Raw genomic sequence first — 16,910 nt, 5'->3', positions numbered from 1 at the left:
CTATAAACACTTTAAATTGCAGCTCATAAATGATCTGTGTGAGGTTCTATCTCCTGATTAGATGAAAACATATTTCACATAAATATATAGAAAGCAAAGATTAAAAACTAAAAAGAAAATAATGATTTGCACAACACTGATAGTACTGTCAATTTAATCTATAAAGCCATCCAAGCTACAGCATCACTTGAAGACAACCCATAGTCACTTGTGGAATACTTTCAAGTTAGTATATCACTTACACCACCTGCAATACTTCAGATAAAGAGTAATATAACCAAGTAAATCAGTTTAAAATACATTTCTTCCCACACCTGTGCATAGTGCCGCAGTTGCCCCAAGAGAGCTGAACAGAACTGCCATTTCCTTGTTGTAAAATGAGACAATATTTTGCTAGTACTGTTCATGTGTATAGTGTATAGGGTCATCCCTGAAACTGTGGACCAAATAATCTTATATAAAATATCAACATTATGTAACAGTGGTTATTAGCTGACATCAAATTGAGCATAGTCTAGAGTCTAGACTATGCCAAATTTATCCAAATAATCCATATTCCATCCGTAACATAGCAAATTGAATCCACAAGGCAGCCTATGGCTCCATATTTAAGACATAACATAACGTCATAAGGAATATAAGGTCGTAAATTTTGATATCCTGCTTTCTGATTTTTACAAAGGAGCCTGGAGTTAATCTGCTTTGTATTTATTTTGCCTCCACTGAAGTCGTAGGCCCTTAAGAAACTTAGTTTCAATTTGTCATAGTAAGGAAGAAAGGTTATATGATGATGCTAATTCAGCTGACATGATGTAAACATCATTTGCACACTGTCATCCTTAGCTTTTGATGTAATCATGATACCCAGACATTGTTTAAGACACTTGTCAAGATATTACGACTGGATAAATAGAATGCAACACATAGACCACTAGCCTTTTCTCTTCTGTGGTGTAGGAAATTAAATCCCCCAAAGATCCAATGCTATTAAAAAAAAAATAATCCTGTGACCCATGTGGTTACAGGTTTCTCCACTGTTCTCCATAGTTCATATAAAAGCTACAGTCTATACTCTATTTCATAGTAGTGAAAAACACTACATTAGGTGGTGAGGCACTTGGTTGCGTCAATGTGTTTCTGAACCTTTTATCTTCCTGTCGACTCACCAGACATAAATGGCATTGAGGGAGGTGCTGTGTTGTGCCTTTCTTCATTACATGTCAAAAGCCTCTATATTTTCAAAGGTTTTTCTTTGTAAAGTTTTTAAGTTTGGTTGCCGTTTGTCTACACATCTACCTGTTTTTGTTTTGTTTAGTTTTTTACACTGCACCAATTTAAGTCACAGTCCATGAACGGGCAAATGTACTTGATGTACATTTCTGATTCAACAATTGCTGTACAACAGCGGTCTTCAACAGGGATTCTGGGACCCCTAGGGTTCCTCAGAGTTACTACAGGGGAGCCGCCAAATATGCCTATATGTGATAGGAACTTTGTTTTCTATTTATTAACCACTTGAACCTAGAATCCCTATTCTGAGGGGAACTTTAGCCAAAAATAGCAGATCTAGTAGATCGGCTATTTTCGGCAAAGGGGTTTGGTTTAGAGGAAAAAAGAGCAGACCAAGTACAGAGCCAAGGGCCAAGTTTGCTAAGTATTGAGGGTTTAAAGGAGTAGTTCACCCCAACAATTACTTGTTTTCTATCAATTACTCACCCCATGAAGCCTTGAATTCATGGAGATTTTTTTGTTTTTGTCGCATTCCCGCATTCCTAAGCCAATAATTAGATGACCGGCGGAGACTCTATGGAGACTCTTTGAGTCTCCTACCGGAGACATTGGCGTCTTTCCGCCTGACATGACATTATTGGCTTAGGAATGCGACAAAAACATCTCCATGAATTCAAGGCTTCATGGGGTGTGTAACTGATAGAAAATAAGTCATTTTTTGGGTGAACTACTCCTTAAGTGTTTAAATGTATGAAATAAACAAAAGTCAAACAAGTCATGAAGCTATCTATGAAATCTATGTAAAAGTTTAAGCTGCTATCATTTTATTCAATATGTAGTGTTTTTAAGTGACTATGGGTTGTCTCCAAGTGATGCTGTAGCTTGGATGGCTTTATAGATTCATTTGGCAGCACTATCATCAGTGTTGTGTAAATCATAATTTTATTTCGGAAACACATTGACACAACCAAGTGCTTCACCTAATGTAGTGTTTTTCACTGCTATCAAATAGAGTAGACTATAGCTTTAATATGAACTGTGGAGAACAGTGGAGAAACCTGTAACCCATGTCCTTCTGTCCATAAATGGTACTGGACCCTTTTTTCACATTGGTTACAGAATATACTTACTCTATATTTAAAGGCTATAGATTAAGCCCCCTTACTAGCTACAGCTAATCTGCCTGCATCACAGTGCACATTTGCACTCATGAGGTAGGTGCAGGGTGTGTTGTATCACATTTAGAACTAGAAAAGTGGGGGTATGCATTCCCAACTTGCATTGTTGCATTTGGCCCATAGTTTCAGGTTATACAATCACAGCATAAACAGAAATATACAGAAAGTGAATTTGAATTTCTCTCTCAAATTGTCTAATTTTACAACAAGGAAATGGCAATTATACCCAGCTCAGCTCACTTGGGTCACCTGCCCTGCAGTGATGAACATCATCCATGCTTTGCGGAATTGTTCGATAGTAATGATCTGTTCTAGCGATTGGGTTGCAAAATCCACAACAGAAACGTCTACACTAGTATAACAGAACACTGTATAATGTGTCTTCCTATCCACCAGGCACCATGAAATTGCAGAAGTAATCACATACTACCTGCATTATACTAAAATACATCTATGAGAAAATGATTAGCATGCTGTACAAAAGATATGGTGCACTCTTGAAATTACTTTCACTTGGTATAAAGAACATTTAATGCAACTTGAAAACTGCTTTGCATGAGGAAGGCCTTTTTGCCAAGCACTGTTGGGAAATATTATGGACAGAAATGTGTCACTAGAAACAGAATTTAGAATTTTTCATAATTCACATAATTAAAATGTCTATTGTTTAACTTGAATAATTGCATTGAAGAACTGAATTTGAAGACCATCATTTTGAATAGAATGTATTAGTTTTAAATTGAATTCCAATCAACTTTAATATTATGAAATGGAATTAATTTGCTCTGTAACTGTATTAATTTCTCACAATTCAAATTCCGTTTGTCTAATTAAAATTCAGTTCTTATTATATACCAAATCAACATGACGTCAACACAATAACAGAGTTTAACGTAGTGTTAAAGTTTGCTTTTACAGCTAAAGTTAGCATGTGTGTTACCTGTGAAACCTATGACCTGAATAGTCATTTTTATACATTCTCTCATCCGACTAACTTCTAGCTTCTAGCTTCTAGCTGAAATATTAGTGAAATTAAACTGTTCCTAGATATACTGTGACTAGTATATGCTATAATTCATTTATGCATAGTGAAACTGTCCTGTTATTTTTTTATTAAAATCTAATGTTTGCGAAAGGTCAAAATTACCATTTAATTAAAATGCTACCTTGTCAGCCATAACATATGTTGATGACCATAGAAGACTCCATGATTGGATTTGAGTTATGTCAATGCAGAAATGCTTTGGTGATAGAAGAGAGTTGGTCCATTCACATCATCCAAATAGTGACTTGAGAAAGTCAACAAAAGTCATTCAAGTCCATGACCTAATGGGAGTGAAGAAAATGGTCAAAAACTTACAGTAGGAGCTCAATTATTCAGGTTAATTTAAACAATTCAATTGTTTCAGTTTGAGGTTTTTTATAAATAATTCAAATTCAGTTTCCAGTGACACATTTCTGCCCATAGGAGATATTAATTTAAAGGTTACGTAAATTATATTATTTTGTTAAAATAAGCATTAATATTCTGATGGTAAGTAATCATTGCTATATTATGGTGTTTCTGCCCAGCTGTTTAATAAACGGAACATAGATTTTTCAGGTTGTGGTACTAATTTCAATCTGGATGACATTTTTATTAATTTGTGATTGTTTTATTTAATTTATTACAGTTATCAAAAGATATCACTTACTGCACCTTAAGATTTAAAACGGTGCAGTAAAATATTTTGGTCCCTATAATGTTGCAGCCATAATCTACAACTTTCTTTTTAAATAAAAAACAAGAGAGAAAAGGGTAAATTTATTAAATTAGACCAGGTGTGTATAGGTAAACATTGTGATTGTTTATTGTAACATTCGGCAAGAACAATGCAATATCAAAATGTATATCTTTGTCAATATCATTTAAACTTAGTATACCTTATTTATGTGTTTCCAGATGTACCATGTATATTCAGTGCAGGACACATTGGCTTGCTAGACCCCCAAGAGAAGCTACTTGGAAAAGAACATGGAGGCATTCGATGGTCTTTGTCTGATACAGAAGACCAGGAAACTTTAATGACCTTACGTGACCAATTCCACCCCCTTCAAGACATCATTCCTCTTGTGAGCAAGCAGACATGGGAAAACATTATCACAGGAGACCAGCTCTTTCATGGGACACTCTTCAGATTCCCCTTGCGCAATGAAGCATCAGAGATTTCTGATAACGTGTACGACACCAATAGAGTCGCTCAGCTTTTTGACAGCTTCCTTTCAGATGCAGACTTGAGCCCACTCTTTCTGAGAAATGTTGCATCTGTGTCCTTGATCCATGTCAAGCCAGACAACTCGGTTAACATCAAAGTTCAAGTGACCTGCTCGCAAGGCACAGATGTTGTTTTGGAGTCAGATGATTTAGCCGTCCAGGGCTCAACAAGCTTCAAATACATAAGCTTTTCTTCAGAAGACCGCAAAGAGACAAAGAAGTGGCTCATCACATCTTGTTGCATGAAAGAAGGCCACATGGCAAAGCTTGATACGTTAGCAAAAAAGTTGGGCTTTCGTCCTCAAGTTGACTTGGCATTTCCATGTGGTCAGCAGAGACACGTTACTGACAGTAGGCTGAGCTGTTTTCTGCCCCTACCTAACAACGAATCCAACAAGACTGGACTCCCAGTTTATGTGAATGCATGCTTTGGCCTCACAGACAACAGAAGACAGATCAAGTGGCAGGAGGAAGACCAGAGATATGATGAAGCTGCTCAGTGGAATGAATTGCTGGTAAAAGACGTTCTTCCTCAAGTATACCTCAGGATCCTTCAAGATGCTGTCAAACTATCCGAAGACGAGGCACTCCCTGCGTCCGTTGTATATGATCTTTGGCCAGACATCAGCCAGATGCAGCACAAAGACAAATGGCATGACATTGCACTGGATGTCCTTCAACACCTATTCAGGCAGAATGTTGCCGTCCTCTCTCTTGCAGCAGACGAAAGAAAGTTTGTCACTCTTTCAGAAGCTTTGCTCCCCTGCAATCATTCAACAAGCACTGAAATAGTGGCCGCCATTAAGAGGATCCTGGTTTCTTACGGAGAAAATCTTGTCACATTACCAGACAGTGTTGCAAGAGCTATCAAGGATGCCTATCAACACCATATTCCCTTGAGGCATGTGACGCCATCATTCCTACGGGCAGTTCTCCACAGAAATGGTTTGCATCATATCTCCAAAGAGGACAAGCTCTTGCTTCTGGAATACATTTTGAGTGATGGACAATACAGAGAACTTCAGGGCCTTCAGCTCCTTCCACTCAGTGATGGGACTTTCAGATCTTTCACAGATAAAGAAGAGGACATTGCTTTCATTGATAGCAATGAATTTCCAAGGTAAGTCATTATTATTATTTAAGCAATCATGGTGTACAATGCTAAACTATAAACAATTTACCAAGTTAATTTTAAATTCCATATAATGCAGTTGTCATTCCCAGCTAGTAGAACACGTTTTTTAATCATTAAGAATTCTTGCTCTACAGAGTACTGCTGCCAGGCTGCAAAAATCTCTTCATTCCCAATGATCTGAGTACACCTTGCCTTGCTCACCTGAAAGACCTAGCCACAAAACGTAAGGGTGTTATTTTGTATAATTGAATTATATAAGTTATTCCATATATTAACATTTACAATGAATATAGTTTTAGAATTGTGTAACACACAGTATATACTGTATTCAGTAATTTATTTAGTTATTTATTTATTTTTTCAGATCTATTCAAGATAGTCAACATCAATGCAAATGATGTGGCTGAATATGCAAAGAGGTATTTGCCAAAGGATTGGTTACAGACAGATGCAAAGCATGTTACCTGGGAGATTGGCAATAGCCAGCATCCACCCTTGGGGTGGCTCCAAGAATTTTGGATGTTTCTCAACACTCATTTCAGAGACTTAAGTTGTTTCATTGGTATGCCACTAATACCCATCAAACCCAGAGATGACAGCCAGAATGCTGTACTACTTGCAAGATTACAACAGAACTCATCCCTAGTTTTCCAGAAGACCAAACAAACCAGCTTGCCAGACCAAATTGTTCAAATTGTAAAAAAGGTTGGCGGAACTGTTGTGAAGGACGATGACTGGCTGAAGCACGAGGACCTTGACACTTATGTGTTGAACCCATCTCCAAGGAGTGTCATGCAACTGTTTGTGAACTTAGATTGTCAGCATGTCATCAAAGAAATCAAGACTCTCTCTCACAGAGAAAGGGAAGCACTTAAAGATTATCTCTCTAGTTTGGATTCTCTTTCAGTCACTGATAAAAATGTCCTTTCAACATTGGCTCTTTTCCAAACCATGGACGGAACATACGTTTCAGTTCACTCAAAAAAAGCTGTATGTTTAAGTTCAAGTCCAAAAATACCAACAGATCTCCCCATGCCCGATACAGTGGTACAGTGTGCTACTGAGGCTGATCGCAGACTACTTCGAATGCTCAACATTGTGCTCTTGGATACAGCTGAAGCAACTGGCCTCCTAATTGATGGAATTGAAAGGAGGAATTTGGGGAAAGACGACATAGTGAAAATCATGACTTGGATTCTAAAACATGGCAACATCCTTTTCTCTGAGAATGATGCTTTGAAAAAGCGATTGAAAGAATTGAACTTCATTGAAATGAATGGAGAGCTGAAAAACACCTCAAGCCTCTTTGATCCTAGAATTGAAGAATTTGGAGTTCTTTTTGGATCAGATTACTTCCCACCACCTGTTTATACGCAGACCCCACATATGCTGGAGAGCTTAATAGATCTTGGGTTGCTGAGTAAAATGACTGATGTCACCCCAATCCATTTGCTGTATGCCGCCACACAGATTGACAAATTGCTTCCACACTTTGAAAATGAGGCTATTAAAAGGTCTGAGGTGCTTGTAAAACTGCTGAATACCAATGATTTGCTGGCCAATTTCTCAAAAGAGCAGATTGAATGCCTCACTGTGTTGCAATGGTTCCCATGTGTTAAACCAGGCGATGAAAGCAAACTCAATAAGGACAAAGGAAAAGGCCTGTTCTGTCCAAATGAAGTAAGGCACTCGATGTACAAGGACATTGTTGGGCATGTAATGCCTCTGACAGGAGAGCTCAATGAGAATGTTGCTACCAAACTTGGTCTCAAACAGGTACCCCCTCCTGAGAAGGTGAAGGAAAATGTGTCAGCATTGAGATCCCTGGTACAGATAATGAAGACTCCAGACACAGACGCCAACTTCAAGATGAAGTTGCACAGCATTTACAGACACATGCAAGATAACATTTCTGCTTTCAAAAAAGTGACGATGAATGATGCGTGTTGGCTATGGACTCATAACCAGTTTGTTTACCCTCAGGATCTGGTTCTTGACTACCCACCAAGTCTAGATCTGAGCTCTTACATTGGGAAGATTCCAGAAGAATTTCTACCATATAAGAGCTTGTTCAGCGAGTTTGGACTAAGACCATGGCTTTTAGACAAAGAAATAATGGGTATACTAAATGATATCAAACAAAGCATTGATGAAAGGACAGAGAAGTTTGCAAGTTCATCTGAACTGAATGTGTCAGTAGCCATTCTGAACTGGATGTGGAGAGAGAAGAAGATTGTTAGTGATGATATCCCGATGCCTGTCAGGGCAGAGGGTGACCGATTTACCCTCAAACCAATGTCAACAACAGTCTTTTGTGACATAAGCAGAGAGGGATTGGAGTCGCTTAATAAGGATGAGGAAGAATTTTATGTGATCCATGAGGAGATCCCAAAAGCAACTGCTGAGTGGCTGAAGGTCCCACTTCTGAGCACCCGAATCCTCAGTCCAGAACAAGTGGGAATAGAACAATGTGGGCAGCATGAACCCATAACTACGAGAATTAAGAACATTCTTCATGAATATGATGAAGAAAGTGACATTTTCAAAGAGCTTATACAAAATGCTGAGGATGCTCGTGCAAAAGACTGCAAGTTCATGGTGGATTTCAGAGTCCACAATGCTCCTCCCGAAAGTCTGATCGACCCTGGCATGTCACTTTGCCAAGGCCCATGTCTTTGGGCATTCAATAATGAGCTATTCACAGAGGATGACTGGGGAAACATTGTCAAGGTAGGAGCCGCCTCAAAGGCTAACATGGTTGAGAAAATTGGGAAGTTTGGACTTGGATTTAACACTGTATATCACGTGACGGATGTTCCCTCCATCCTCAGTGGCAACCATCTTCTCATGCTTGATCCAAATGTCAACCACCTGAAGAAGCATATCAAAAGCAAAACAAATCCTGGAATCAAGCTGGACCTCTCTAAACAGCGACTCTTGCATTGGTTTTCTGGTCAGTTCAGACCATATGAATGCATTTTTGATTGCAATTTCTCCAAAGCAAATACCCCTACTCCCTACCCAGGTACTCTGATCAAACTACCTTTCCGGACACTTGAAGAGGCTCTCACGTCTGAAATCTCTAAAAAGGTGTATGACAAACAAAGTATTGTCAACTTCCAGCAGCACTTAGCCAGCGACTCACAAACTCACCTGCTGTTTTTGAAGAACGTCAGCACCATATCTTTACAAACCCTTGCAGACAATGCTCCAACTCCTCCAACAGAGGACCATATCAAAACTATTTTCACAGTTTCCAAAAAGGTTTTGAAGAAGATGCCAATTCCAGATGAAACCCATACATTAAAGCAGCATGAAGCTGAGAACAAACTGAAACTTGATGAAAAATGTAAAGAATTAATTGACTGCTGCACGGTCAGCATTGCCGAAATAACCCAAAATTGTGATGGCTCTAATGTCCAGGCCTGGCTTCTGTACAATTGCTTTGGGACAGAGCAGTCCTTACAAATGGCCCTTAAAGATGACCAGAAAGCCAAATTCTCTTTGCCTGTCGGGGGAATCGCTGTACCCTTGTACAATGATCCAAAAACAAAGAAATGGGTCACATCACAGACTGATCTAGTTGGACAGGCATTTTGCTCCCTCCCTCTTTCCATTCACACTGGCCTTCCAGTGAATATAAATGGAGCATTTGCTGTGACTTCCAATCGCAAAGGTTTATGGGAGACTGGAGTAAAACATCACTGGAACCAAGCTCTTCTTAAGGATCCAACAGCCACGGCATATATCACAGTACTTTTAACCCTGAAGAGTATGGCTGAAAATGGGGAGCTGGAAAGTTACTGTTATCACACCTTTTGGCCTGACAGAGAGAAAGTGAGTGATACTTTCAAGCCTCTGGTAGATGCCTTTTACTCTGCTATCATCCAGTACTCCAGCAGGCCCCTTGAGCTCTTCAATGATGGTATGCATTGGTGCTCAATTGACAAGGCTATATTTTTACATCAAAGCATGGAAGAGGACAAAAGAATTGGCAGGCTTGCAATGAAGATGTGTCAGAGATATGTGAAGGCACCTAACCATGTTGTTCCTCTTCCACTGTGGGTGAGAAATGGCTTCAGAGATGCTGGCTTGGAAAAGGCCCTACAGAGCAGAATGTGGAACTGGGAAAAGTTTTACAATGAAGTGGTGTTTAGTAACCTGAGTACCATTGACCCTGAGAGTAGAAATGCTCTTGTGCTGCATGCTATTGACATCAACAGTGAGCCAATTGACAATCTACTTAAGTGTTATCCATGCATTCCCACACAGAGTGGACAGCTCCAGTATATCAAGAAGCTTGTGAAACCATCAGGGAAAGTAGCCTGCCTGTTTGATAATAACGAAGGACGCTTGCTTGGAGGGACCGAAAGTGACTTCTGTTCCCCCAAAAGGATTCAGCGGCTTCTGGAATTGGGAATGCTTAATCACCAACTCCCATTGGAAGACATCTTGGACAGAGCTGACAATATCACCAGTGTTTGGAGCAAAGACAAAAACAAAGCCTATGGACATCTGAAGTGCATCCTTGAAGTTCTGAGGAGTGCCAATGAAGAGGAGGACTCTCCCTACTGGGATCTACTAAGGAATACAACATTTATTCCAGCGTTTCCTCCAAACAGTGAAAAAAACCAAATGGTGAAACTTTGGAAGCCTGTTGATGTTTTTAGTGACCAATGTCGCTACCTTGTAAACATGACAAATCCTGTGATCGATCATACACATCTGAACCTGCACAGTGCTGATCCAGTCCTAAGAATTCTGGGAATTCATCAAAGTTCTGACTTGAGACCTGAGACGGTACTTCAGCAGCTGCAAGAAGCTTGTAAGGAAACGAAATCCTTCAACAATTCCAAGTCTACACTTAACAAAATAGCCTATGAATGCTACAAGTTTCTGGATCAGTGGCTCTACAATTTGGAGGATTCCAAACTCATTTCAGAGACTGCACATTCATTCCCATTTATTCTTGTTGGAGACATGTTTGAGCATGTGAAATCTGTTGCTGAAAATGCAGAATTTGAAGCAAAACCATATCTGCATGTGCTTCCAGCAGTCTTCAGTGGCTTCACCAAACTGTGGGAATGTGTGGGAGTTGAAAAGAAATTCACAGTTGATCAGTGTCTCACTGTACTCAAGACACTGCATACTCTCCATGGATCCAACCCCCTTCCAAAATCTGATCTCAACATTTGTCTAACAATAAACACTGGATTGCATGAAGCTAAAGAGAAAAATCTAAGTGACTGCCTCATGCCTGATTGCCTCATACCTAATGAACATGGTGTTTTACAGCCTGCAAGCAAACTATATTTCAATGACAGCCCCTGGATGCCAGACACTGCAACTGTCACTTTGTGCCATGAGAATATCCCACGTGTCATGGCTCTCTATTTTGGAATTAAGACAACCAGGCATCAAACTCTGCAAGATCATTTAGTGGACTCACCCTTTTCTTTTCCGTTTGAACAGCAAGAGGAACTGACTGTCCGAATTAAAAACATAATTTCAGCTTATCCAGCCAAGAAGGATATCCTGAAGGAGCTCATCCAAAATGCAGATGATGCAGAGGCAACAGAAATTCACTTTGTTTGGGACAAAAGGCAGCATGGCACGGAGAAAACATTTGGGGAGAAGTGGAACCAGCTACAGGGTCCGGCACTATGTGTATACAACAACCAGGTGTTTTCTGATGCAGATCTGAAAGGCATTCAACAGCTAGGAGAAGGTGGGAAACATGACATTCAAGGGAAAACCGGAAAGTACGGTCTTGGATTCAACTCTGTTTACCATTTGACCGATTGCCCTTCAATCATGACTGGGGATAAACTACTCTGCATTTCTGATCCAAATCAGAAATACATCGAAGGCTCTTCAAGAAAACCATCTACTGGATGTGGTTACAAACTAGAAAAGGGTTTTAAGGGGAAGTTTGATGATGTCTACAAGACATTCCTTCCAGAAAACTTTGCACTTGAAGATGGCACCATGTTCAGACTGCCTCTTAGAACAGGTGTCATGGCAAACAATTCCAAAATATCAAACCAGGGAGTGACTAATCAGGATATGATTGAGTTGTCCAAAGCCCTGTCTGAAGATCCTGAAGGATTGATCCTGTTTCTGAAAAACATCCGCAAAATACAATTCCATGAAATAAACAAACACTCGCAAGACCTCCGCACAACCTTCACAGTTGAAAAACGTCTCTCAGAGAAGAGCAATGAAGAAATATGTTCTTTTCAAAAGCATCTTTGCGCGGCACTACAATCTGACAAACCAGCAACACCATGCAAAGCCATTTATGATATCAGCATTTCAGCCAGTGACAAAATGATGAGTAAATGGATTATTGCAGAGCAGTTTGGCTCCTTCAAAAGCAGCACTGGAGAAGAGAGGAGACATTCAGACATTATACCCCAAGCAGCACTAGCCGCATGTGTGCATTCTGAGCCAGTCACAATGGGAGACTTCAATGGAGGAGTCTTTTGCTCACTTCCTCTGCCAGGCAAAACTGGACTTCCAATACATGTCAATGGGAACTTTGAGGTTGATTCCTCCAGGAGGGACCTTTGGAAAGCAGATGGCCAAAGTCAGAAAACTATTTGGAATGAGTCTTTGAAACAGGACGTCATAGCTCCGTTGTATGCAGATTTGATTCATTACCTCCGTGGTAGCATTGCTAATATGAAAGTCTGTTCCATGACTGATGAGTATTCATCAACAGCGCTTGACAGTTCTTACTTATGTTTTTTCCCAACTGTCTCAAAAGACATTGCCCAGGATTGGCATGGTATGATACAAGAGGTGTATCGATCAATAAATGAGAAAGCGCTGGATGTCATTCCATTGTTGCGGCACTCAAAACGTAAAATTGGATATCAGTCTATTACAGAGTTCACTTTTGACTGGTCTACTGTCACAAAGACAGAACTGACTTATGCACCTCACTTGATAAACCCAAAGAGCACCAACATGAGTCCAATTTTGGAGGATCTTGGAATGAAGTTAGTTCCTTTTTCCATAAAAATGGCAGACATTTGGCATGGTTTCAATACTGCTGGAATTGAATTGAACTCAGTCACCCCTTCAAGTGTGAAAATTTTCCTTAGAGAAAAACCAATGGATAATGCAAACCAAACTAACAGGGGTTTACCTTTACCTATCTCACACACTCTGATTAGAGATGGAAACAGATGCTCCAAGCTGTTAAACTTCTGCTTGAAAGATGTCAACGAAAAGAATTGCACTTCAATCGATGGACTTCCGCTTCTTCTCACAAAAGATAAAGTTCTGAGAGTGTTCAATTGTAAATCTCCCAAGCTGATGTCAAGATATGATGGCTTGTTCTCTGAGTATGAGGCAGATTTTGCACATTATCGTATTAATATGGGCCACCAGGAGATTCTACAACATGGCGGCTTTCTCCACAATTTTACAATTCCCATGTCAGTGAAGTATGTAAAACCTTTACTTCAGAGGTTCCTGCAAGACTGTGCAGTTGATCCAAGCTCTAACCTCCATGTCCCAAATGAGGCAATAGAGAAGTGGCTGAAAGAACTTTGGAGTTTCTTCACAAGCCAAATCGCAACATCATCACTACTAGATGGAGGAAGTGAGCAACAAATGACACTGAGTTCTGTTAAGGAGCTGTTCTATGACTGTTGTATATTGCACGTTGTATGTCCAAGGTTAAACAACAGACCCTTTCTGCAAACAATGAAAGACATGCCAAGTGTGATTCCTTTTGGCAGAGAAGAAGAAATATCAAGCATTCTGTTTAAACTTGGCTTCACAAAGCTTAATTTGTCATTCTATACTGAGGTGAGCAAACAGGTAGATTCACTTTTTCAGCCTGAACTCATGAATCCAAATGACAGACATGCTGTATTAGATAAAGTCTGCAAACTCAATCATTCAGAGTTTTGCCACCTTTCCCAGGTTGAGTTAACAGAACTTCAACATTTTTTACAATCTGGAATAACCACATCCAAAACCAAACAGGATTATCAGAGAAAGCTCACATCCTTGCCGTTATTTGAAACCATACTTGGGGAGCGCATGCAGCTTGATAACCTTGGACAAGTATTCCTCCTCAATTTGACCTTAATACCAGTGCCAGGATTTTCAGATCTGTTACCGCTGCATCACAGCAACACCATTTTTCTCGAGCACAGTTTTGTGAATGTGTCACTATCCAAACACTTGAACATCAAAATACTGTCTGATTTGGAGTTCTTCATGAAATTCATCTTGCCCATCCTACACAAACTCACAGAAAGACAGATTATTAACTGTGTCAAATTATTGCTGTTAGTACAACCTTCTTACAATAACAATGAGCATGAGGACAAAATAATCTCTTCACTGAAGGATGTGAAATTGATTCAGAGTGCCCATGGGAAGTTGGAGAAGGCATCCTACTACTTTGATGAGAGTGTTGAGACGTATAAGATGATGATGCCTCAAGACAAATTTGTACCTGAGAGCTTTTGGAAAGAGTTTGACACAATCCAGCAGTCACAAGTGAAAGCACTGCTTAAAGCACTTGGAATGAAACATGTTGTGTCAAAGGAGGAGATGATCGATTTTGCACACCATATAGAACAAGAGGCAAAAGGCCAATTTGAACTCAAGGAGCTGAAACAGAAGTCATCAAAACTGTTGGAAACAGTGAGAGAACTGATGGAACCAGCCTTGACACAAGAGAGCAATGATGAAAAACAAAAGGAAAACCAAAAGTTGATGGAGAGAATTGCTGACATCAAATTCATTTTTCCTGTAGCAATTAGGAAAAAACTGTGTGACTACCATCCACCATTTGCATCCGAGAGAACTGCTGTTGCAATCAGAGGATCTTTGATTGAAAGTGGTGAAGAAAGGGATACATGTCTGATTTGGACTGCAATGCCAATAATGGCTGTACCAGGCTACTGGTCAAAGAGCAAAATGCAAATGTTGATGCATGCTGGAGCCCTTGAAGGGCCACCTGGCCCGTGCGTCACCACAAATATCAGCAACATCTGTCAAGTACCATGTCAAACTAATGACTTGATAACAACTCGTGCTGAAGTGTTTCGGATTTCATATGACTATTTACAAACAAAAGATTTTAATAGTCATTCACTGACTGGCCTCCCTGTTGTGCTGGTTGAAAACGACAAAAAACTGGTGAAAAGTTTAGAGACATCTCTAAGCCTCCACAACGACTTTGCATTCAGGCCCTATTTTTACAAAATTCCTGGGGACGATATCATGTATGCAAAGTTCTTCAAAAAAATTGGTGTTAATGAGGAGCCAACAGCAGTGCAGTATTGCAATGTCCTTGGAGCAATTTATACAGAGTCCTGCGATAAAAATACTCTAAACGCAAATCAGCTGATAACTACCGAACATGCCGTGAAGGAACTCTTTCAGCTATTGAAAAATCAAGGGAACCCTTCAGCCCTTAAACTACCAAAGGTTTTACACCTTCCTTCAAGAGATGGTAGGTTGTATCCATCAAACACGCTCTATTTCAATGACACGGTGTTCCAGGCAAACCGATTAGAAAGAGCATTGGAGAACAAAATACACCTCCTCAAAAATCTCTCTTTGGGCAGTGATATGTATGAACGTCATCGACTGCTGCAGTTGCTACCAAAGGATATTCAGCCCAAAATGCTCTCTCAGTATACTACGGAGAAGGTGGTAGCTTCACACATGCAGACTTGTGAGTATGGAGCCAGCTGCAAGTTTAGTGGATGGTTTGAGAAAAATCTCTCCTCAATACACTTTAGATACGGACTTATCTGCCTCATTAGAGAGCAATCAAGGGAAATTACACAAGAAGATGCAAGCAACATGTGTCAGCGGATGTTTGGCAGCATTCAGATGGTCTGCTGCAAAAGCCTCGAAACAGAGCTTTGGTTTGATCAACAACCACTGAATGACACCAAGGCTGAAACGGAGGTCAATGTTGAAAAGGGAACACAAGGTTGCATTTTCTACTTGAAACACAGTGACATCATGGATTTTAAAGTGATGAATGAAGTCAACATGACACTGACTAAAGAGATCAATGCTCTCTTGGATAATAAAATTCCCTCAGTCCACCTACCAGTTCTTGGACAGCTACTTGTGTGTGACACACTGCAGGAGGTTCAGAAAACACTGGCTAAGAACGAAATTCATGACAGTGCTGAAACTCAGAACCTTCTTCTTGATCCACCTGCCCCTGGGACCGCTATTCCTGAGGAATGGCATGATTCCCTAGATATGAACTTCATCAATAACTTTGAAGAAGGAGAATACGTTGGCTTTACTGACTCTGCTTCAGACGAGGACTACATTTATGCAGTTATTGTTGAGAAGCTGCCAGAGCCTGCTGGACAATTATATTCACACAGATACAACATACAAATTGGTAAAGATGAGGTCATCGAAGTCAGCTCTCTCGATCTATATCAGTTTGTAGATGAGCAAGCGTCATCTACAAGGCCTTCACCCACAACTTTTGAAGAGGCCAAAAAGGAAATTGATGAATGTTTGGCAGAAATCAGGACTCTTTCTGGGGAGGACAGGCGAAAGGCCATCAAACGGCTGTACCTGAGATGGCATCCGAACAAAAACCCAAAAGACGATCAGCTCACCACTGAAGCATTCAAGTACTTGCTGAACAGAATTGATGAGCTGATGACAGGTAAAACATCAAACTCTTCTCATCCACGTCAGAACACAAATTACAGACACTCCCAGAGACGGCAGAACACAAATGACAGAGACTCCCATCCAAGGCAGAACACAAATGACAGAGACTCCCATCCAAGGTGGAACACAAGTGACAGAGACTCCCATCCAAGGCAGAACACAAATGACAGAGACTCCCATCCAAGGCAGAACACAAGTGACAGAGACTCCCATCCAAGGTGGAACACAAATTACAGAGACTTCTATGAGCAGTGGGATCAGGAAGCCATGCGCCACAGACGTGGTCGAGAGAGGTTCAATAGAGACTATCATTCATTCAGTTATAACTTTTGGACACATCATGGAAATGTCCCAAGACCAGACCGAGAGGAGGCCCAGCGCTGGTGTAGACAGGCTCGCTGTGATCTCACAGCCGCTCACAATGACA

General features: G+C 40.3%; 2 protein-coding genes across 2 annotated transcripts in view; one reads left to right on the top strand and one right to left on the bottom strand.

The window, feature by feature from the left end:
* The window catches only part of LOC311064146 (disco-interacting protein 2 homolog A-like), a 183,313-nt gene that overhangs the window by 8,568 nt on the left and 157,835 nt on the right, over positions 1-16,910 (bottom strand). The window lies entirely within an intron of this gene.
* Positions 1-16,910, top strand: part of LOC311064144 (sacsin-like) — a 49,411-nt gene that overhangs the window by 4,957 nt on the left and 27,544 nt on the right. Inside the window, exons 6-8 of the mRNA XM_084083919.1 lie at positions 4,351-5,782; positions 5,932-6,020; positions 6,162-16,701. Coding sequence (XP_083940045.1) covers positions 4,351-5,782; positions 5,932-6,020; positions 6,162-16,701 — 12,061 coding nt within the window. The remainder of the gene's footprint in view (positions 1-4,350; positions 5,783-5,931; positions 6,021-6,161; positions 16,702-16,910) is intronic.

The sequence above is a fragment of the Gymnoscopelus microlampas genome (assembly GCF_963454915.1).
Source record: "Gymnoscopelus microlampas genome assembly, chromosome: 17".
NCBI lineage: Eukaryota > Metazoa > Chordata > Actinopteri > Myctophiformes > Myctophidae > Gymnoscopelus > Gymnoscopelus microlampas.
This window is presented reverse-complemented; position numbering and strand designations above follow the sequence as displayed.